At 42.4% G+C, this 23,299-nt stretch overlaps 1 protein-coding gene across 1 annotated transcript in view; it reads left to right on the top strand.

Annotated features, from left to right (window-relative positions):
- Window positions 1–5,604, top strand: part of TRABD2B (TraB domain containing 2B) — a 261,216-nt gene extending 255,612 nt beyond the window's left edge. Inside the window, exon 7 of the mRNA XM_021529047.2 lies at window positions 4,285–5,604. Coding sequence (XP_021384722.2) covers window positions 4,285–4,507 — 223 coding nt within the window. The 3' untranslated portion in view covers window positions 4,508–5,604. The remainder of the gene's footprint in view (window positions 1–4,284) is intronic.
- Window positions 5,605–23,299: the final 17,695 nt, after the last annotated feature.

The raw sequence follows: 23,299 nt of genomic DNA on the forward strand, positions 1-23,299 counted from the left end.
TTTCCAGTCTGGAGCATCTCATTCCAGAGAAGACATGGACCAGAGCCAGGGCAGAGCAGAGGAAAGGATAGAGGGAAGGCACTTGAGGACTTACAAAGGAAGGTGGAGGGAATTTAAAAAAGAGAAGGCTCAGGTGAAACATGGTTAAGTCTTCAAAATATGTGAAGGGCTCCTGAGAAGAGGAAAGGAATAAACCTGTCCATGGGGACGGGACAAGGGAGATTGGGTGAAACATTAGGCAGTAATTCTGGGCATCAGAAATGGTGAAATGCTGGAATGGGTGTCTGGACAGACTCTGGAATTGCTGTCATTATCACTGTTTTTTAAGACTGGATGAGATATAAATGTCAGAAGGGGTTTTGATCTTGTTCCTGTGTCTGGGGCAGATGGGCCAGAAAGACTCTGCTGGTCCTGACCTGTGTCCTTCTGCTGTGGTGTCCTGTGTGCTCAGATAAACCCTGCTTACATGGATGAACCAAGTCATGCTAAAAATTAGTTTGGGAGCTCCCTTCAAAGTCCTTGCAAGACAAACCAGAGCAGAAATTCTCTCAATGGATTGCTTGTGTGTTTCATTTTTCAGCTTTAAAATGCTCCCAAACCATTAAGGTGCCTCAGCACACCCCCAGCTTTGAGGACTTGAATCATCTAATTGCATTCAGTAGAATCTGTGCACAAAGCCTGTGCCTGAGGCCCCATTTTTGGGGAAAGTTTTACACATTCTAATGATAAGACAATGTATGAGTAATGCACTGATTTGAAAAACTGTGCTATTATCTGATCAAAAGAACAAGCTCATGAATATGATACCACAGGTCATTTGGCTAAAACATACCTGGAGTCTTCCAAGTTTTTAAAACAATCCCATACACAGAAGCAAAAAGGAGAGGTATGAACAGCGGAGCCAGTGGTTGCCTGTTAACCACATACCATGTGGAATGTTTTATTAAAGATACTTTTATCAGGCACATAAGGCTGAAATACAGAATATCCTGGTCTGGCAAGAGAAGACATTATAATAATTTAGATTATTATCCCACAGATCTCTGAATCATTTTTATTATTCTCTCTGTTCATTTCAGGAACATTCAAATCCTCCCCAGGGAAGGTTTCTGATTGAGTTCAGGGGATTCTGCTTCATCCTTAGGGAGTGTCCAAGGGTCCATGCACATACAAACGTGCTCAGAGGGAGTTTGCAGAAGTCATCTCCTGACACCAGGGCCACCTCTAAGATTAGATTATAATCCAGCCTGGCTGTCCAGGGCCCCTCTGTAATGCCTAGGAAGTGAAAGACCTCGAGCAAGAGTAAGACCCCCTAGAGACCTGCACTGGAGTGAGGTGGACCAGTTTCTGGGAAGGTTTCTCTCCCCATTCACTACAGAAACAGCCCAATCGCAAACTGGGACCAGAGGTTTTACAAGGACTTGTAGCATTTGTTAAAAGGGATCATTCTCTTTAAATATCTCTAAACCACCTTGGCAGTCAGCTAGAAGTACATTAAGAAAATGGTTTTTTATGGATAAGCTGAGATTCATTTGCTATTAGCAAATGCTTTGTACACATTAGTGGAAACACACTGTTCTTCTCTTGTAAAGCACTCAAGGAGTTTTTGAAAACAAACAACCCCACCTAACAGTATTTATCTTAACAAGAATGCTTTTATACAAATGTAATGTCTTGAAACCAGAAAATAACCTCATTAACTAAGAAGTGGTCAACAATTCTCAGGTCCTTGAACAAGGGAGAAAAGAAAATCAACAAAAACCAACCAATCAACAACAACAAAAAAAAAACATCCTCCCAAAAAACAAAACCAAATTACTTAAGGAAGTTGACTAGAACACAGAAACATCATACAGAGACATGAAATGTTGATTTAAAGCTGCTTTAGGAATCACTTAGATGGAGCTGGCTGATGAGTGGGCTTGTGATGCTTTTACAGGTTCCCTGGCCAGCCTGTGTGCACAGAACATCCCTGAGGTGTAGAAAGTTTGTGCAAGGGAAACTTTAATCTTACTGGAGGATCAAGCCCATAAAATGTGTCAAGAGCAGAATGGCAGGAAGCTTGAATGGCATTTTGGTGGGTTTTTTTAAATTAAAATTTAAAATCATCAGACCCTCCTTGTAGTTTAAAATTTAATTTAGGGCAAAATTTTGTAGTTCTGTAACACAACAATCAGTACCAAAAGATGAGGACAAACACCTGCCTATGCTTACCTTAGAGAAACCAGATATAGGGGAAAATCCTGAGTTGTGATCCCACTGTCAGTGCTGCCAGACCTGTGTACCACATCATCACTCAGCAGGATAAATGAGAGCTGGATCAGGAATTGAAGCATGACTGAGTTTGTGTTGGATTACTCAGTGTGCACCACCTCTTTTTGTCAGAAGTTTGCTTCAAGGATGCTTTGTGTTCACCATGGGAATGATGTAACTGACGTTACAGGAGCTTGGCCACACAGTTCCTAATCCAGTGCCATTCCTGCCAGGCAGATTGGAAGCAGTAGCATTAGTTTATGGCAGATCAGCATTTTGTGTTAAGTGACTGCAGCAACTCTGATGCAATATAGCAGAAACTCTCAAGCTGGGTGTCTTACATCATCACTTCAAGACATAAAACAACCTCTCACCACGGGAATTCAGAGAACTTTCCCCAACAAGCCTTCATTCAGAGTTCTCTGTTCACAGCAGTTTGTTGCTCTGGATCAAGCACTGCTCCTCAGTGTCAGAATCCTAATACTGGTTAGATGGATTGTCTGCTCCCACGAAGCAGTTCCTGTGTCTTTAATTGAAGGCTGCCTTCTCTTTTTACTCTAATTCATTGCACATTAGTTAAGATCAGTTCTAGCTGCAGAACAACTGTCCCACCCAGAAGCTGTGGTGACAGTATAAAGGATGAGGGAAGAAATGAAGTGACTTCTCCCAAAACTGGGGGTGAAGTGTAATGTGCAGGGATTGTCCATGGGATTTGATGTTGACCAATGCCCTCTTCAGGGTGGGCTCTGATCTGCTCAGTTTGTGATTGACTCAGCACATTTGAGGCATCCCAGCTAAAATCTATCTTGGTATTGCTTAGACAGAAAAAGACAAAATACTTTAGTCCTTCTAAATTCTGTTTCTGTGCAGGAATCTGAAGTAAGATGTTTTTCCTTTCATCTGATATTATGCAAGACAGGACCTTTTTCTTCCAAGGTCAAGATCTGGGATACTGCAGCTAAATATTTATAGGACTGCATAGCTTCTTACCCCATAAAAAATTATATGAGGGTCATTTTCAGTGCCTCCAAATCCCCTTTATGCAAGATATAGAGAATCTACAGGTATTAGTATCACATCTTTTTTTCCAGGGGCCCTTGCTGTTTTTCTCTTCACTTCTCAGCAGAACGTCTTGGGTTTAAGTCCAAAATCCACCCTGTGCAGTTTGTATGCTTGGTTGTGCTGCTGCCTGACAACTGGTGGATTATGGATCATCCAGTAATGGATGCAATGGGGGCATTTTATGAAATGGAGATTACAGCTTAAACTTCCAAATCAATCGTAAATGGACCTTTTTGACCTCCAGTGTCATGGGAGTCATGATGAATTCCAACCTGCAAATTCAAATCAAAGTACTAACTCAAGCTACAATCAATAAGCAATCACACTTCTATTGAGGCAAAGCCACAGTCAGGGAAACCTAACAACAACTGAGTCTGGTTTTGGCTTTGTGATTTGATCCAAAATGGCTTGAAGCCAGGAAAAGAAATGAACCTGTTCAAGCTCTCCTGTGCTCAAGGTTATCAGTTAAGGGAATCCTAGAAAGTTCTTTAAGGCTTGTGAAACAGGGAAGGAATGTGTTCTGGGCCCTTCTGGTGACTCAGTATGTGGTTCATGGTGCATAAGACATGTCAGTGAGACATGGCAAATTTTCAGACCTTTGGTGAGAAGAAAGGACATAAGAATGAGGTCATCCTGGGTCAGCACGAGGATACATTTAGCACCATTTCTGGTGCTGGCCACTAATGGATGCTTTAAAGTGGAATGCAGTATGTCAGATACATGAAGAGCAGTCCCTCCTCTGGCAGTATTTTGTCAGCAGCCAGAAGCTGAGGGACATCCTGGATCAGAGCTGTCCCCACATCATCTCAGTTACCAGTCTCTGGATCTCTCCCTGGTGCTTAATGTGTGCAAACAACAATAATAATAATTGGAATTGCCCTTGTGGTTGGTACCACTTGGGATGACAGTTCACAGAGTAGAGATAAGAGTTCTCGTGTTTAATTTCCTTCTTTTGTGTTTTTTTTCCAGCACCACCACGTTGCCTTCCTACATCAGGATAACCAATGGCTACATCACAGTCAAACCTCCCATCTGGATTTCCAACCAGCTGGACCAGAGGCCACGTCCTGACCGCCCAGCCCAGCCCCAGCCCACGAGCTCAGCCCCAGGCAGCCTTTCATGGCCATCAGTAACATTTCCTCTCTGCATGGCCGTAGCTTCTTTTCTCCTGAGCCTGCTGCAGCCCTCCTGACCACATTAGCATTACATGCAATCCTTGGAATAGAGAGATAATTTATGAACAAATTGGAGTTTAAGACAACAACAGTTACAAGCTGGACCTTCTCAGTGACTCAGTAGTGCCTTCTAGCTGATTTTGTCTCTTTGCCCAGATACATTTTGAAACTCTAAAGCTTTATTGTAACACTGACTTACATCTTCTTTTTGTAGAAGGATCTTTATTTCCCATAGTGCTATGGGGTTTTGTAAAATATACGTGTTCATATAAAGAAAAAAAAAACAGAAAAAGAAAAATGTATTTATTCGACTGGTAAACTTATTTTTCTTGTTGTATATGTTAATAACATCCCTATTAATCAGTAGCGATGGTGAAACAGATAAATTAATATTTTCTATATTTGTTTTCTGACAACTCTGCAAATGTCTGAACTGACACCAAATGAATGCTTCCTTTGTTTCTTTAACCATTACATTTTACAGCAACTGTCCAATAAGTACATTTCTGCTGAAATTCTTTATTTTACCTCTTTTATCTAATTAGCATATCTTACACTGAATAAAGCAGATCCTGCTCCCTGGGGCCTGTGCCCTTTAGAAAAATAAGTACATTCTTAACTCATTAGCTGCCACAATCTAAAATATCAATTATTTTTATATGACTTAGTAAGTCATTATTCAGGATAATCCTCTACATTCCCCCTGTTTTCTTTAACTAAACTATTTAACTGTTTCAGAAAATGCCAGTTTCCCCCTTTGCCCTGAAATTAATTCACCAGCTAATGCATATTAAGACACCTTTTTCTTAATAAAAAAAAAAATTGTTTTTAAAGTCTGGAATAATCCTACTTGGAATTATTTTCTTCTCTCCTTCATTTTATAGAAGTATAAGCCTACAACCTTTTCATGCATAAATGAGAAGAGAGCTTGGTCTGTCTATAGATTATAAAGATGTAGTGTTCTGTTAATCTATAGCAGTCCTTTGTACCAGTTGTATTAATGCCCATGGGCAACCTGGAGGCAAAAAACATCCACAAATTCCTCTTTCTTTTGCTACCATGAGCTGATATCTCTGTGCTGAAGTAATTACATCTTGTCCAAAATCTGCTCAACACCACAGGAATCAAACTAACCCCTGTCTTATGGAGACATACAGAACATTCCTCCATTTCTAAGCTGTGGTACCTGACTGAGGTGGAAAAGTTATGACACTTTACCCTCACTGAAAAATCTGCTCCCTATCCAAAGAGGTATTGTTGAGGAATGAGATTTGCAACATCTATGCGGAAAAAACACCTGATGCCATCTTAAAAATTAGGATATTTTAAAAGGCATGTAGATGGGTTTTTTTTTTCACTACCACAGCATGATGAAAAATCTCTTTGAATACAAAAGTTTATAAAATAAGTTTTGGTTGAAATTGTGGGGTTTTTTTCTAAGTCATCTACAAACCAAAAATCAAAACTATGTGATGAAAACATCTTATTTAGAAGTCTCCAAATCAGAAAAATACAATACAAGCTTTTCTATAAAAGCACTAAGAAAAGCAGTGCTTTTCAGTGTGCAAAAAAGACAATGATGATAATTGTAACAATGTCACTGGTAAAATTGTCTGAAAACAGCCTGTAAGTTTTCCGGCAGCCCTACAGCCGGTCTCTGGAGCTGCAGATGATTCCATGCAATCTGCAAGACTCTGCAGTGAGAGAGAGTTCAGAATTCACAGTTTTGCTTATTGTCGTACCAGTTATTTCATGAAAGTAAGTTAGAAAGTAACGAGACTACAAAAATCACAGTATTCCGTGATGAAATACTGAGCATTTCCATCATGCATCCCAGCCCACTGCCTTGCAAAGAGCAGGGACAATACAGGTAATTTCTTTTTAACTTCCTGAACACCATGATCCCCAGCCTTTGCTCTGTTTTTGACAGCAGGTTGTGTAGGTTTCTGGTCAATTGAAGTGGGTAATAGCACAGAGTGCTACAAGCTTCCCCCAACAGTTGATAAGGCTGAGTGCAAAACTTTGAGCTTTGCCCCAAATGTGAGATTCAAACAGACCTCGTGCATACTTTCATATTGTGTATTTTGGCTAGCAAAAGATTAGAGATGTTAGTTTTGGACAGAAGCCATTCACCTTGCATAATATTTATTGCACAGAGATGGATATTGAAAACATATTTTGAGAACTTTCATTTTGGTTTTATTTGAGCTATTACTCTAGAAATGCCTTCATTTGAATATTATGGTTTAAGAGACCTTCAAATTTAACAGTAATACATTTTAAAAAGATTATTGGTTCTCCTGATGTGTTCAAGGTAGAGATGAAAACTGAATTATAATGTCTTATTTACAAGACTGTAACTGGAAATAAAGTAGGTAAATCTTAAGGGCGACGATAAGTTACGTAGTAAAAGTGAACAGCCAACAAACCAAAACCCATTGAATTTTATTTGTTATAACCGGATTGTATCCAGAAATTATTCTATGGTACTACCCCAGGAATAATTCCAGGTATTGGAAAACCTACAGTATAAATAGACAAGACCATGTAAAGATAAGGGAGAGGGGAAAAGAGCAGAAAACAGAAACAACTTGTCCAAGACTGTAAAGGAAAACCAACAGCAGGACCCAGAGTAGAAATGAGAATTCTGAAGTTTCCTAATCTGTGGCTTTCTCCATAAAGCTCTGGGGCTTTTTTTTTTTTTATTATTATTATTCTTTAATTAATATTAGGATCACACGAATCTCTCCACACTCCCAGCTGTCCTTGTGCTGCACAGAATAGTCACTCTTTTATCACCAGTGATGTTTTCTGAGTCACTCCTACACAGAAGAGTAATATTCAATTTTCATTAGCTCAGATACTGTGGTATGTTTGGCTATCACAGGATGTAAATGGTGTGGGTATCAAAGTATGTTTAAACATCTTTGTATTTCCTGGCATTTTGTCTGTAATTCTGGTAAATTAATGAATTTTACTAGAACCCTTGTGCTGGTGCCCCACATTTGTGCAGCCCAGGTGTCAAAACAAGGTGTCTCTTGGATTTGGGGTCTATACACCTGATTTTTGCCACCTAGAAGCAGCTCCCCCTGTCATCTGAACTCTCTCTGGCTCAGGGAGGAGACATGACTTAAAGGTTTTGTAGGTTTCTATAGATCTTAGCTCAGGAACCCCACATGAATGGCTTGGTCTCTAACCAAACACTGCTTTTATTCTCTTGTCTTACCCTTAAGTACAATTTAGGGTCACTTTCTTCAATACTGTGTGCAGAGCAATGCTGGATAATGAACCCTCACTGTGGTTGATAAAATGAGTTGTTTACTGATCAGCTATGGCAGCCCAGCATTAATTAAAACACAGTAGTAGTGGTTAGCACAGACTTACACACACTGTCACAATGGATCATGATTTCTGAATTTCTAATGGTTTTCTAAACCATGAGTTTAAAACCTGGACCAGATTTGATACGTGCTCTGAAGCAACACTGACTACCAGCTTCAGGGGATTTCAGTTGCCTCTGTGGGTTTCTCAGAAAACTAAAAACTGACTCAGCTCTTTCTTCCAAAGGAAAGCTCAGATTTCATGTTATCACAAGATTCCAGGAGCAGGAGATTTAGCAAAAATATTCATGCCTACCACATAAAATAGCAAACACTGGTGATCCTGCATCCAGAGCCTGGCAGTCCAGGACACGACTTTGGGTGAGTCCAAAGCTCAATGGTCACATTATTCATCTTCTCAACTCAGCTACAAGGGACACCAACACAATTCACATTAAATGCAACTGTAGCATTATAAACAAATGCTGAATACCTGCCAAGATCTTGCCCTGGTGGAATAAATAATTTCATACCATCAGCAAAAATCTAATCTCTCCCCTTTCACTGTTTTAATGCTTTTCTTGCTTAACTACAGATACTATATTAACATGCACTGCCACTTGGAGAACCAGTCAGTAAGCTGGGACAGAAGGTATTTGATATTTTATGACTGAAGTAGTTTCTGTTCAATCCCTAGAGCTGTTGAATAATGCAATAAGTCTTCTGGCAATAAATGATGAACATGATTTATGATAACTATGCTTTATACAGGTGTCAAAAATCTTCTTTGTTGAACTTCCCTTCCCATTCCTCCAAGCTCCACTGTAATTTAGGAACACCCAAGGTACAGAGTTGTATATTTATCTAAGTTCTTCAATATACAATTGTGGAGAAAAAGAATGGAAAGAGGGAGAATTTAATCTATGTTTAGTGTATTGATTAGTCAAATGATATGACTCAGTCATTACCATATACCACTGTTAGAGATGAATTCCCCTTCATATATTTATGTTAGAGAAACCAAAGTGCCAAGGTTATTATCTCAGCATAAGTGTTACCATGCCAAACTTTGCTTAGTACCGTATTTCTGTATTATGTCCAAAAACTATATGGTCTTGTCATATCTCTGAAGAGATCAATGTTCCATGAGTGTGCTAAAACTCAACTTCAATTTAAGCATGTTTCAGCTTAACTGAAGCAGAAAGATAATTTGCTGAAGTTCAAGATCATAGGGAGTGTGTGTGTATTTGTGTGTGTGTGTGTGTGTGTGTGTGTGTGTATGTGTGGTGTGTGTGTGTGTACATTTACGTGTGTATATTGTCTGTGTTCTGTCCCAACCCAAATTCAGCCTTTTCTATGACTAACATTTCAGGAGGCACCTTAATCTAGCTAAAGGCAGAGAGGTCTTTGCAATAAGTAGGCAATACTTTCCTTCTACAGGACTGATTAACCACCCTGCAGATTCATGCTCATACCAAAATTCAAATTGCATATTTGTCAGTTTTCAATTCAAATGTATTTCAGATATTTTTTCCTGTTCCGCCTCCTGCTTTTGTGAACTGTTTTGAAGAGTGTAATAAAAAGATGCTTTCTAATATTATTTTATCAAAATATTTTTGTAGCATAATATATTAATAAAATGTTATTATAAATCCATAGCACAATAATCTTGTGTGTCTTGATTCTTTCCTTTGCACCAAAAGCTAGGAATCACTGAAAAAAAGCCTCACTTGTTTGTGTGGCTTAGGCATGCTTCTTCTTTTATGCCCAACACCAACATGGGATGAAATTTGAAGAAAGCAGAACAAAGCTCTTTCTTTTTAACTACTCCCTTGCCTCACTACTGAATCCATTTGCTTGGTGCTGTAAAGCAGCGCTGGTGCTGGGAAGCACAGAACCATCTCTTGTCTGGCACAAGGGGCACAAGAGCCAGGAAATTTCCCCTTCCTCACAAACCAGCTGGAGTGTGTGCAAGCGCCCAGGCAGAGCACCGATGCTCACTCCTGGGGCTGCAGGAAGCTCTTTTCTCCTGTTGGTGTCCTTTGAACCACTGTCGTTGCCACTGGCAAAGCAAGAAAAAAGAATGCCCATTGAACTGTCTCCATTGAGGATGGAGCAGAAGCTGTCTCTCCACATCGAGATACAGACACACAGATTTACTCTTTTTTTTTTGGCATATTGCTTTTTCTTGCATCCGAGCCATGTCCTGCAGCAGACACTGCAAACCGCTTCCTGATCATTGTTTACTTCTTAATTATGTGCTAAATCATTTGGTCTTTAACACACCATTTGGAGAGGGCTCCACCAGCAAGGCTGGTTTAGAAATATCCACTGTAGGAAATGCAGTGGGAGGTACAAACACTGGAGCTGTTTTGAATGAGCTAAACATGGCACAGGAAGGGCCTGTTGCAAAATATTAGGGCAACTCCTGAAAAACAAAGCTTAAAAGAGTCCATCTATTGAAATACCAACCAGACTGCCAAATCTGCTTGCCATCCTATCTTTGGAGTCTCAGCCCATCTGGAGAGTCTGTGTGGTCCAGCCATGGGCTATCCCCAGCCCTGGCAGATGTATTTGAGGCAGCCCATTTGAGGGAAACACCATTGCTTGTGCACTGAATCCCACTGGGTAAGGGCTGAGCTGCACCTGATTTGTGGAGGGACTGAACACATCAAGCCAGACTGGGGAAAGCTGGAGTTCAGCTCAGTGCTGTGGCAGTTGTCTGCTCCAGGCTGATCCCAGGGATGTGTTCATCCAACACATACAGAGGGACTCCATAGCATCTCCAGAGGTTCAACTGGAGTAGAGGGAACTGCTGGAAAATGCATTAAAGTGTCTGTGCCCAGTTAGATGTGTGCAGGGGATATCCAAAGACAAAAATAACCAGACATCCACAAGTCTACTGCCAGTAATGGAAACAATAGTAATGGTAACAACAGTATATGTTCAGATTGCTAAATATCTGGATGGTGGGAAAACATTTACTGAATATCATTGGGGTCTTAAAAAAACATCAAAACTACATAGAGCATTGAAAAATCTGTATTGGCTTTTTTAACATACAGTTTCTCCCATTACAAAGAAGAGCAGCGAGTCCTGAACGCCTGATTCATTTGAGCAGCAGACCCCAGTCCTGCAACCTCAAAGTCTCGTTCCACAGCATGTCAGCACTTCACTAGCTAAGGCTGCACCTTTGGGTGCAAGCCATCATGCAAAGCACTGCACTTCATTCCCCTTTCCGCATACTCATTCGACTTTCATTCCATTTTCCACATTTAACAAGAATACAGTTAAAACAGCAGAACAAATTCCACAAAGTCAAACCAGGCTGGTTTTCAGAGGAATGATAACAACAATAACTGTGACAGTGAGTTCATGCTCACAGCCCTCATTCGCACCTGGAGCTCCCTGCCCTCCTGGATGAAATACAGCTTGAACATGGGGACCAAGATAATGTGAGAAAACATCAACAACAGGCAGATAGAGGCAAAGCAAATGAAAGACAGATGTAGGAAGGAGAGTGAGAGCTTTCTGCTTTGTGCTCATCCCGTATCTCTATTGTCCTGTGGAATATCAGTCTGTTGTCCTAATGATATCAGTTCTGCAGTCCTCCTGTGTGACATATGATGCACCTTTCTTTCTTCATATGAAAGCCATTGGCTTTTGTTACAAATTGATGGATAGGCAGCCTCAATCAGCCCCATGTGACTGAATCATTTTGAACAGCAGTGCCCTTTTTTCTTTCCTGCAGCTCTCTGCAGCTGTTTGTCTTGGCAAGGGTAGGTCTGTCCCCAGATTCATCCGGTTTGAAGTCCTTTCCACCCACTCATGTTTAGCCTGAGCATTCACCTCATTTTTAATGGGAGCATTATCATCTTCAGTTTTGCACTGGCGAGAACAATTCTCAGAAGGCAGAGACAGAAACTCGCACCTACCCGTCGTTACTGAACAAACTGTCTTCATCCAAACTGTAGGAGGCAAGCACTTCGAGGAATTTGCCAAGAATTGTTTTTCTCTTAGCAACAGTCCAGACCTAATGTGGACACAGATATGATCTGTGATATCATCTCTCAAGCAGAAGGATCCTATGAAGACCCATTAGTTCAGGCAGCGTGTGCTCTGCATGGTGGTTGTGGACTGAAGGATGGACAATGCTGGCTGTGTTCCCTGGCTGTGCCTGGGCCAGCCATGGCCCTGAGGGCAGGATCCAATCCACAGAATAATCCTACTGCTGCCTTTTCCCCAAGCAGTTCATGGACAGCCAGCCATTTGTTCTAGGCCCTGTTTGTGGCCCTGAGGCTGATTTGCCACTGCTCAATTGCTGGAGGTATCTCACTGTGCAGAGCCTGGCTGGAGGCAAAGCTGGGCTCCCATCACGGAGGGTTTGGGGATGACACCAGCACCCGGGTCCCTCCTGTGGCTGAGCAGGCCTGTAAAAACACATGTGAAGTGAGATCATCATGATGCATCTGAAGAGAATGGAATTCTGAGCCCTCTTTGGTTTCTCTTAAAAGCACCTAACTTTCCCTGGAACCTCACCCTTCCTGGGCCTTCTTTATCCAAAAGCAGCAACACCAAGGAGGGGGTGGAAGGTGAGGGGAAGGTTAAAGTATTGGTGTTAATGGAAGACTCAGACATTAAAAGATTGTCCCATGTTTGGATCCTCTGTTGCCTGCTGCCAGGAACAGGCCCTGCTTGAAAGGAAAGTACCTATCCCAGCATGCAGTCAAGAGGAATAATAAAGCTCTGGTCATTCAGAGGCAGGGAAGAGGAGAAAAACACTCATAAATGTGCAGGCTTATGTTTCTCTTGAACTTTCAAAATAATTTTCTCTCCCACCCAGAGATTAGTCACAGAAGCAAATGATACCATATCTGGGAAAGAAGTCAGGTGGATGGAAATGATCCCTGGGGAGAAGGAGAGGAGGAAGGGAGCACACATTTACTTCTCTGCCTGCCTTCCTCACCTTCCTCTTTCTCCGAGACTGAAATACAAATGAAAGAGCTGGAAAAAGTCAAGTGTTTGAATCTAGCCTAAGGCCAGTGGGGGCTTTAAGTCCATCCTCAGGCCAGTGGGGTTTTTCTATTTCTGTCTGGTGGAGCTGGGGAGCTGACTTTGCCACTACATGATCCCCTAGAGCTCCCACTCTGCAAGAAGCTTCATTTCTCTCAGAGGCCCCTATGAAATGATTTTCCACACATTTTTCCAGACTCAAATGAAAAAGAAAAGGCTAAGGGACTAATGAAAGTATGCTCATAAACACCATTCCCTGGGAAATAATAGCATTTGCTATGGTTTTCAAAATAAAATTCCAGGTCCTCCAAGTACTTCTGAAGCACTGAGCTGGGCTTCACAACACCCAGAGGTTTCTGGTAAAGAACAACCTCAGACCCCTCTTAATAAGGTGGGAAAATGAGGTGGACAGTGGATTTTATGACATGCCTGAAATCACGAGGGACTTCTCTGGGAGCAGGATTAAGAAGGCAGACCTTCCTCTATGGTACACTGTTCTCCAAAGCATGGCTCATTTATTTCAATTAATAGAGCTTTATAAGGGCTCCCCTGCCACCTTTTCTTGGCATGAATTACTGCAAAGACACTGAATTAAAAGCACCAAAGGGCATCATTTTCTTTTAGTGTTTAAAGAAGCTGTTTCCATAAAAGCAGACTATGTGAAATTTGCCCAAAAGAATAAACTTATGAATAACATAAAGAATTAGAATTGAAAAATAGATGTCTTAAAAATCTCTTATTAGACAAGGCTGACCTGACAGTTCATCTCTGGAGTGGTCTTTCTGTGAAATAGCAGTGAAGTGGTTCAACCAGGCCTGGTTCCTGTCACTCAATGTTGCAGGATTAGGGGCTTCTCCCAACAAGCAGATTAAATTCTTTAAAAAGTGTAAAACTACTGCATGCAGTCCACTGTCTCCCCATTTTCTCTCTTCAAAAACATACAGGTAGGATTAAGTTCAAGCACCATGCACTGCCTGAAAGCTGTCACCCAAACTTGCCTCATTCAGTGGTGCCACCCAGACTGACTCAGCCCTTAGAGAAATATTTCCAGCTGATGTGACTTGCCAGTTATTTTCACAGAGGCTCTTGTGCTTGGTCCTAGTCAGTTCTTGCCCTTAGAATGCAGTTATTTGTGTAATGTTTGCAAAAGCATTTAAGTTAGACTTCTATATAGGATGACCTGCTTCAAAATGATTTTAAAACAAAGCCAAAACTCAACGACTGACACATACCCAGTGTTTGACCACATAAAATATCTCTGATGTGGCAGGCATGTGGCAGGATGCTTGCCAGGCAAGCTGTGCATTGGACAAGGTGAAAAATGAGCTGTAATTGCCACCTAAAATGCCTCCACTGACTAACCATTCCAAAAATTACCATTTCACAGAGTTGAAGCCCATCATCGTCATCTGCATAACATAATTTGATCAAAACTGCAGGACGGAGTGGTGCTGTGATATTCAGTAAATGTCCTGAACCTTGGCTGGCATGTCTATTTTTTATATCTAGCTGCTAGCTATATCTCAGGTAAACACTAAATAGTCCACTATGAGAAAGAAATGTGGAGTTTTTAACTTCAACATGAAATGATTTCTTATTACAATGTTCTTTCATACTGCAAGTTCAAAATTTAAAATAATAAATCACATGATTTGTACAAAACAGGAAACAACCAAATTTTAAAATTTTGTTGAAGTTCCCAAATAATAATCATTCATGTCATTGATAAACAGCAGTAATATTTTAATGTCACTGAATGGAAATAATCAATATTTCTGCTCTAAATGAAAGTGTTGCTTACAGTGTTGATAGTTGAAGCTATAGTTTAATTGTTGACCTGCACCTCTCCTCTCTCCTAACAGCAACATTCCTCTTCCCATCCTGGTTTTGAGGTCAAGAACTGGATTTTTATTAGTCCAAATAGACTTTTGAGGTCCATGCACAGGCCTCTGTAACAAGGGTTTTTTGAGTTCTCCATTCTGAGTTTGTAAGGCCTTTTACTAAAAATAATGTATGGGCTCTATTTAAATCAAACTTCCTGCAACCCTCCCATGCTTCAGAAGTGCTGAAGACCTCAACTCAGTTTTCTCTCTCAGCAAACATTGCTTTGAATGAAATCACTGTGTGAAGGAAAATGTCATTGCAATGTGCTAATTTGATGATGATGCTGCTGAAGTACTGAACCAAAGCAATAATCTTTGGTCAAACCATAATCACAGTGCTGAAATCCATTGGTTAATCATGGAAAGTTCAAATTCAGTGTGGTCTGCTGTGCTGTTCTGAGAAATGGCCATAAGGAGGCTGACAGGAATGCTCTCATGCTGTCATTCACATCACATGGCATGCACACCATGTGTTTTGAAAAATTGGGTTAATGAGTAAGACCCAGTATTTGAAAGGAAGTTGTATGCATCCTCTGTTCCCTTCATTGTGAGAAATGAGGCACCATCTCCATTCTCAGTTAATTGTACTCTTTTAACCCATGATTTCTTTCGTGACAGAGGTCTGTGGTCACACCTGAAACATCCAGCTGGGTGAAATGACAAGGTGCTGCTAACACCTTGTAACTTCAGGTCCTGATCAGAAGACCTGGCTGGTGCAGTGGCAGCACAGGAGCCTCTCAGAAGGAGACACCGGTGCCTGGGGGAGCTGTGATGGGGATCCACGAGCTGTAGAACATCTCTCTTGTCTTGCTCTGACTCTCTGCACACTGACACTTTTTAAGGAGCCATGTGAAGGGCTGTGGTGGCCACGCTGTCCTGCTGTCCTCACTGGGGCTGTCAGCTCATCCCACAGCTGACACCAGCCAGGCACAAGCCCTGGGCCAGCAGCTGTGGGGAAATGGCTGAAGCCTCCCCCTGAACTCTCTGGTGCAGAGGGCTGTATGTTGTGTTAGAGCAACATTTTGAAATCCATGGAATGGTCAAACGTGCCAATTCTTCCCACCTTGAAAGACAGGCAGGCACTGTGCACTGTGCAGCAGCTCTCAGGCTCTGCTCTGGAGCTTAAGCCCATCCACAGGCATTCCCTGAAATACTTTTTGGGCTGGTCATGCTTCCTCCTGCTCCTCCTCTGCTGGGACACACAGATGCACAAAGCCAGCTCATCTCTGGAAAGGCAGCACAGGGAACTGCTGCTTGCTTGGGTGTTTGCTGAACAGCTGCTTCAGCTGTGACATAACTGCTTTTAAACTTCAAAAGAGATCTATTTCTGAGCTGAAAACACAGGGATTGTTTCATGCAAGCAAGGCTGAGATGTTAGCAGGCCGTGGAGCGGGCAGTGACACAGTGGCCCTGCAGAGCACACATAACATCCTGTCAGCCCCGTCTTCTGCTGACTTGCACTCCTCAGGGGTCCAATCCTGCCATTTTTTCTCAAGCAACAACCTTATCCATGCCAACAGAGCCTGTTATTCCATCTGCTGGTACTCACACTGGAATGTGTTTGCTTTGGGAGAGATTGTGTGCTTTGCTGGTGGGCTCAGAGGACAGATAAAAGCCAGTGCCCAGCTCTGCAGAGGAGTTTCTAGAGAGGTGAATGAACTTATTAGTGAAAGACTCCTTTAAAAAGTAGGGTGCTATGCAAATCCAATGTGGATTAGCCTTTTTGTGGGGTAAGTGGAGTTTAAGCATGACCTGATACAGCTCAAGTCTGTTTCATGCTACCTCCTGCCCCTGGGAAAACTTTCTGATGCCAGCTGGGACAATCTGAGAGAGTGCAAAAGTCATACAGACCAGGCTTGGTGGGGTGGATATCTCACAAAATGCAGAGAATGCCCAGATTTTCAGACAACTGCAAGGTCACACAGATGCTCTGTGACACTGGAGCTCCACAGAAAATTCTGGCCAGAAAAAAGATAGAAATGTTTTGCTACAAAACCTGATTATTGTCTTACTGATAAATGCAATAAAAAAAAAGGAAGGGATTATATTAAAAACTAACAAACAAACAAGAAAGCAGATTCCTGTCTGGAACTCCATCACCAGTCTGCCAGACCCAAGTTTTTCTTTTCCACTGCCATGGGAATCCTGCTGTTCCCATGGATGATGACTGAAAGCTCCTTCTTGCAAATAGCTCTCTGAATTAAATGGATGAGATCAGATTAACATTAAATTTAGAAGTTTAACTTATTGATGTTGGCAGCTAGAACATGGCCATGGAAGAAAGGTAGGAGGAAGAAACGGAGGTGCTATGTTTAAAAACAAAGAAAAGTCTCCCAGCTGCCAGAAGCACGGCCTGTGGAGGGATGTGGTGGTGGCTCCAAACACTGCAATATGCTGAGTATAGATGGATACAGCTTAAAGCAAGAATTGGGGGTTCCAGTATGTATTGAACACTTAACATGTAAAATCTTTGTGCTAGGAACCATGCTAGTGACTAAGAGAACTTGAGAGAAGGCTCTGATGTGATGCACCCCAGCTCCTGCTGAAATCCTGGTGCTGGCACCAAGCAGCACTCAGATTTTTAAGGGCAGACTCATGAGCCAGCATCCAGAGCTCTGGTACCAGATGAGCAAGTGAAGAAAACCTCACCCAACCAACAGAGTCCTCAGGAATGGCACATTTCAAAAACACGCTGGGAAATATTTCCACGCCGCTGAAAGCATTTGCTTGGAGGTCTCACTCTGGGTCCACAATTGCTGTCAGGTATTGAAACTCCAAAATAAATGAAATAGTCCTCAGTTAAATCATCCTGCTTCTAGATTAAGGGTTACACTGAGCAGCTCTGTCCTGTAGACTAAATATCCTCTCATAAATGTATTCTGGCATCAGAGATTTCCGTAGGTGGGTGGCTTTGACAGAAATTCATGCTAAGTCCATGAGCCAAACACTTTGAGAAAAGCTATCCCAAACACCCATTGTCCTTTGCAAAAATAACAGAAAATTGATCATTCTCCACCCCAAAACCACAGCGTTCCTCAAACCTAATTCCCCAGGGCAGCCAAAGTGCTGCTCTTTAATCCTTTGCTGCTCAAAGGCAGGTCAAGGACTGCTGTGGGAGGGGCTGCCCCGGGGTCTACCAGGGAATTTGGGTCCTTGAGGCACAAAGTGAGCAGTGGGAGCTGCTGGGAACAGCAAACACATGTATCCCCAGCCCAGGTAATAAGGCTGAAACCCCAGTGCACTGCCCTGAGGGTAGCCTTTAACCTCTGCATCCCTCATTTTTCACTGGTGCTGTACAGTCCGAGCAGCAGCAGCAGCCCAGCAGAGATCTCAGCCCCTGCATTCCCACATGCTCAGGTCTGGCACCAGGGCTGCAGCAGGTCAGGCCCAGATGTGATCTGCAGCATGGCCTGTGACAGGTTATTTATCCTCTAGGCTATCAGTGATTGGCATGATATTCATTCTCCCTAAAAGTCGTGTGCTTTGTGCAAGGATGGGACATGGCTGTTGCAAGGAAATTGCTTTAGGTTACAGTTAAACCAGTAAAATAACTCCAAAATTATCCCATAAAAATAATGTGCTGATGTACAGCAGGACTTTATTTATGTCGTGTGCAATTAGATTTGTTTTCCACCTTTTGACAGGAGCTTTTCAGGCCAGAGTAAGAAAGAAACACACACAAGCAGCATGATACCACAGCCAGAAACACTGCCTTCATCCAGGAAAGAAAAGGCTCTTACATTGTGAAAGGGAGCCTCCTGTTGTCTTCCAGCTGGCATTTTCTGGCCAGCTGAAAGCTAAAATAACCCTTCCTTTATCCTTTCAATACTGTGATCTAATGGCTAAATGGATTTTTAGTACAAAGCATAATTTTCTCTTTTGGTTTCGCTCATCACTTAATGGAAAGGCCCCATAACATTCTGCTTACATCCCAAACAGTGGCTGTTCAGCAGAAATGAAGAACATGTTGTCTTACAGGCCTGGAGTTATATTTTTTATTAATACTAATACAATACTAATAATAACAGTAATAACATTAACTATTGTTGTTGTTGTTGTTGTTGTTATTATTTCACTGCAGCTGGCTGGCTGGCTGGCGATGGACAGGCAGCTCCCAAAGTCCCGTGGTTGGAAGGCAACATCAACTTTTGCTCAGTGCATCTTTCACCCTCCTCACATTTTGCTGCCAGGAGGGCACAGAGCCCCAGCTCCCCAGAGTTTAGTCCCAGAGCAGCAATCCTCATTGCACTGGGCAGAGCACTGCTGCAGGTGACACGAGAGCAAAGCCACTCTGTGCCAAAGGTGCCATGTCACCTTCTGACCACTCCCTTCTTGCTCTGCATTAGGCACTTGTGGCACACAGAACCTGGCTCCTAGATGACTGATTCTTCCAAAAAATCATGTGTAGCTTCAGGCATGGAGCACGTTGTAGCACTGAGGTCACCGTGAGGGACAAGAGCAGCAGAGACCCTGCCTGGGGCTGAGCTCTGCCCTGGGGTGATGCCTCCAAAGGCTGAGGAGCAGCAGCAGGGAATGAACGTAAAGTGGGGGGAAGCAGAGGATTTGGGTGCTGTGGGACATCCCCATGAGAACAGAACCCCAAACCTTAACTCATGTGCACAAAGGGATTCTTTAGGGACAACCTGTGGTGCAGCAGTGCAGCTGCCAGGGAGTGACACATGACAGGGCACAGAGCAGGGTGGTGGTGGGGACAGACTGGGGGCTTACAAGGACACACATCCCACAGCATCAAGCACTTCCACACATGCTCTGCACATGCTCTTCAATTGTTTAGGGCTGTCTTCTTAATTTTCTTCAGCTGTCCCCATTGTAGCAGAAGCCTCCTTGCTCTGAAGGGGCAACTGCATGTTGGAAGTGCAACCCCACTGAAAGGGGGGATAGAGAAATGCATTTTCCTTGGAAAATTCAACTAACACATCTGGAAAGGGAAGCTGCTTATTGCATGTGTTTCGTGATGGAAAGAAAATGCCTTTTAAAATCTAAAATCAAGAAATTGATGGAAAGGTAATTCCTGGAAGTTAGCTGAGCCTGTATCTTCCATTACTGTTCCCTATAAAGAAACGTTCCTGTTTCTTTTCTTTGGTCATCATGGGTTTCATGCCAGCTTCAGCATGTGGCTGCTGACTCCTACAGGCAGTCTGATGGCTCAGCTGAAACTGAATTTATGGGCACAACCCTCCCCTGACCAAGGCTCACCCCCTCAGACAGAGCCAGGTCTGTAGCTCCCAGTGATGTACAAAGGATGGGAGGCACCAAAATAACTTGTGAGGATCTCCATGGGGAGGATAAACCATTTCTACCTAAACCAAATGAATTTATTTGCTTTCCCTCACTATCTGGAAGCACCTACCTGTGGACAGTGATGGCCATAGCTCAACCAGATTCCTAAGACTGGGCTGAGCACCTGGGAAAAGTTCAGCATTTCAAAGCTCATCCCAGGATGCTGAAACCAAACCCGGCCTTGCTGCTGCCAATTGAAGCTATTTCCTCCCTGCAGCTGAAGGCAGCAAACACCCTGGACAGGTCTGCTCTTTTCCCCAAAGTCAAGGCTCTGCTTCAGCTTCTCTCTTTATCCAGCACTGAAGCCAGAAGCTGTGAAGTAAGACTGCTTCCTTTTTTTAATTTTAATTATTAAGAAGGAAGTAAAACACTTCATTGTTCTGGGGAGAGTATCCCTAGAGTCTAACTACTGAAAAATCAAACAGTATTTGAAAAGAAAGACAATGAGGCTAGCTTGAACTCACAGAGCATTAGAATTGCCCTGGAAGAAGCACAAGTGATTCCCTGAGAGATGAAATAGCAATGCTGCAATTACATGAAACAATATGTAAACTGAAAATGCAGTGCCACCCTGCTATTTGTACACCCTGTGTTCCACTGTCATCCTCTTATTGTTAGCCCTTTAAGTATTTTGTCTCTTAGGCTTTTAAATACTTCATTAGCATGATTTACCAGCAATCTTTTGGACTTAAAGAAGAGTCTTTTCTCCCACCAGGACTCTAATTAAGCCAATTTTTAATGTAAGACATTCAGGCTTCAGTGATATTTCCATGTTTTAAGTGGGAATATCACAGAGAAGTACCTGATATCAACAGAAAAAAAAAAAAAAAAAAAAAAAAACACCTGAAAACTTGATGTAAAGTGGGAAGTATGTAAAAATGAATCCTTCCCTGTGAGCAATAGTTTATGGAAAATTTGTAATGGATGATGAAGGTGAAATGAATTCCCTTCTGTACTCCCACCTATGAAGCACTTAGAGATGGTGTAAGAAATTAATCTCCTCTGGATCATAAAGCTGGTTTTAACCGCTGAGAAAGAAATAAGTTGTTTTGATTGATGGCTTGCGGGTCACTAAAGAAATGTGGCAGGATCTCGTTCCCCTGCAGCAGGAGCATCCCGGCCCGGGCAGGAGCAGGAGCCCGCAGCCCTGCCCCGCTCCCCTCAATCCCCGGCGCAGAACTCCTACTGCCATAGTGCCATCTACAGACAGCCGCAGAAACCAAAGAGCAATTGTTCCGAAGCCTTTTGGAGTTCTTTCAGCGTTTGTGGGGTCGTATCCCAGCAATGGTTATAGCTTGTTATCCCAGCAGCCCTTAATTACAGCTCTGGGCTGCACCAGCAAACCCCACGGAGCCCAGTGCAAAAGCTTCTGCTGGGTCCAGCACAAGCCAGGATTTGTCTTGTCCCACTTCCCCAGGAGGAGGATTTCACCATTTCACTCTTTATTAACATAAAAGCACTAGCAGAGCATCCAGCACAGAGCAAACAGCTCTGGACTCTTGTGTGTGTCCAGACCACCACAGAGGTGCCTGGACCACCAAATTAACATTACATACTTGGAATTACTCCTGACTTTTTCTTAAAAGCCAGTGTAGGCAAAGATAAAGAACACCAACACTTGTTCTGGTATTTCAGCATCCTCATACCCCTGTGACAACCTGAATAAAAGCAAGAATCTATGGCTCAATGATTTAAAGTACTTTGAAGGAGTGAAAATCAGGATTTCACAGAAGTGCAAATGAAAAGTTCAGTCACGTGGGAGTGGAAAATAGCATGCTGACATTTAAAGCACTGTGGACAGTGCTGGAAGACACAGGTTTAAATCCAGATTTCCAGCTGTATCATGGACACTGCTGGACCTAGGGTATATAGAAAGCTGTCAGTGACTCCTCCACTTTCTCCTTATCTCTCTTATTTGATTTATCTCTTGTCAGATCTCTGTGTGGCTTCTCAGTACCTCAGCCATGGCTTTCACTTGTCATAAAAGCAATGAATACTATTAATAAATAAATACTGCAAGCATCTCTCCACATTAGAATTATTTAAAGATGTTTTCTTATACTCCCTGGAGAACAGATTTACAGACAAATTTAAGCTATTAAATCAAAGGCAACTTATTGAAATGCTGTAAAGCTAAGGACAGAGAAATTACGGGATATAAAATTGATTATCATCTTGCTAGCCCTGAAAAACCTCTTCTTAATCTTGATAAGGCAAGTAGCCTCTGATGGCAAAATATCTATATTCTACTGCAGCTGGATGTCCCCAGGAGAAAGCTGGATTAAAGAGAAGGCAATGAAATAAAGACCTTGCTCAATGGCTGCCTGAGAGCAAAATATGCATCTTTTGCACATCCCTAAAATATTTCTTATTACCCATGGTTATAAATTTCCTTCTAGTAGGGATTTTAATGGAAAATATCTTTTTGGTCACTTAGCATCATGATCAAATCTCACTGATAGGCTGGTTTGCCAAGGCAGAGGGAGAACTGCTCCAGAACTGGTGTCTTGTCTTACAAAAAGAGCTCCAGGTCTCTGTTCCAGCATCTCTGTGCATCTCTGTAGGTCAGAGTACATGGGGACATGGCAGAAACACCTGGAGATGTGATGTTTGAGCCCCACATGGGGGGACCCTGCTGTAGATGGGCATCTTGGACATTCAGAGCTGGGCAGCTGAAGGTGGCTGGGCCTGACAGTGGCAAATCACCCACCCTGAGAGCCCTTGGCTGGTAGTGCTGGTATTGCAGAGCCCACAGTAAAGCAATAAAAAGCTAAAAGAACAGCAATAAATATTTTTATTTTCAACATTTTAACTACACCTCGCAAGCCGTAGCTGAACAAATAATCAAATAATCCAAATAATCTTTTTGAAATGTCTCTTATTAAGTTCAATAGTACAAGCCATCTACTAAGCACTAACAAAGACCATAAAGAAAACTTGAAATTATCATTTGCTTAGCTGTGGGGGTTAAAGCGTGGTTAAAAACCACTATCTAAACAGAGGGTTTGGTCTGTCTCTTAGACAGAAAGGTGAGTTATTGACCTCCATGTGTACATGCATTGACTTTGTTCCAAAACTTACACTTCAAATTTTACAAAAGTAAGAAATCAACCAAACAATACCTCCCCATGTGCATACAGGTGATCCACAGAGAACAATTCCTAACGAGCAACAAAGCTACAGAGCATATGCTGCTGCTGAATCTCCCCTAAACTGAAGAGGAGCTGGGGACCCTCAAGGAGAATCCAGAGCACGACCCAGAGATGGGTCAGAGGGACTGACAGGGCACAGG

The sequence above is a fragment of the Lonchura striata genome, chromosome 9, assembly GCF_046129695.1.
Source record: "Lonchura striata isolate bLonStr1 chromosome 9, bLonStr1.mat, whole genome shotgun sequence".
In the NCBI taxonomy this organism is placed as follows: domain Eukaryota; kingdom Metazoa; phylum Chordata; class Aves; order Passeriformes; family Estrildidae; genus Lonchura; species Lonchura striata.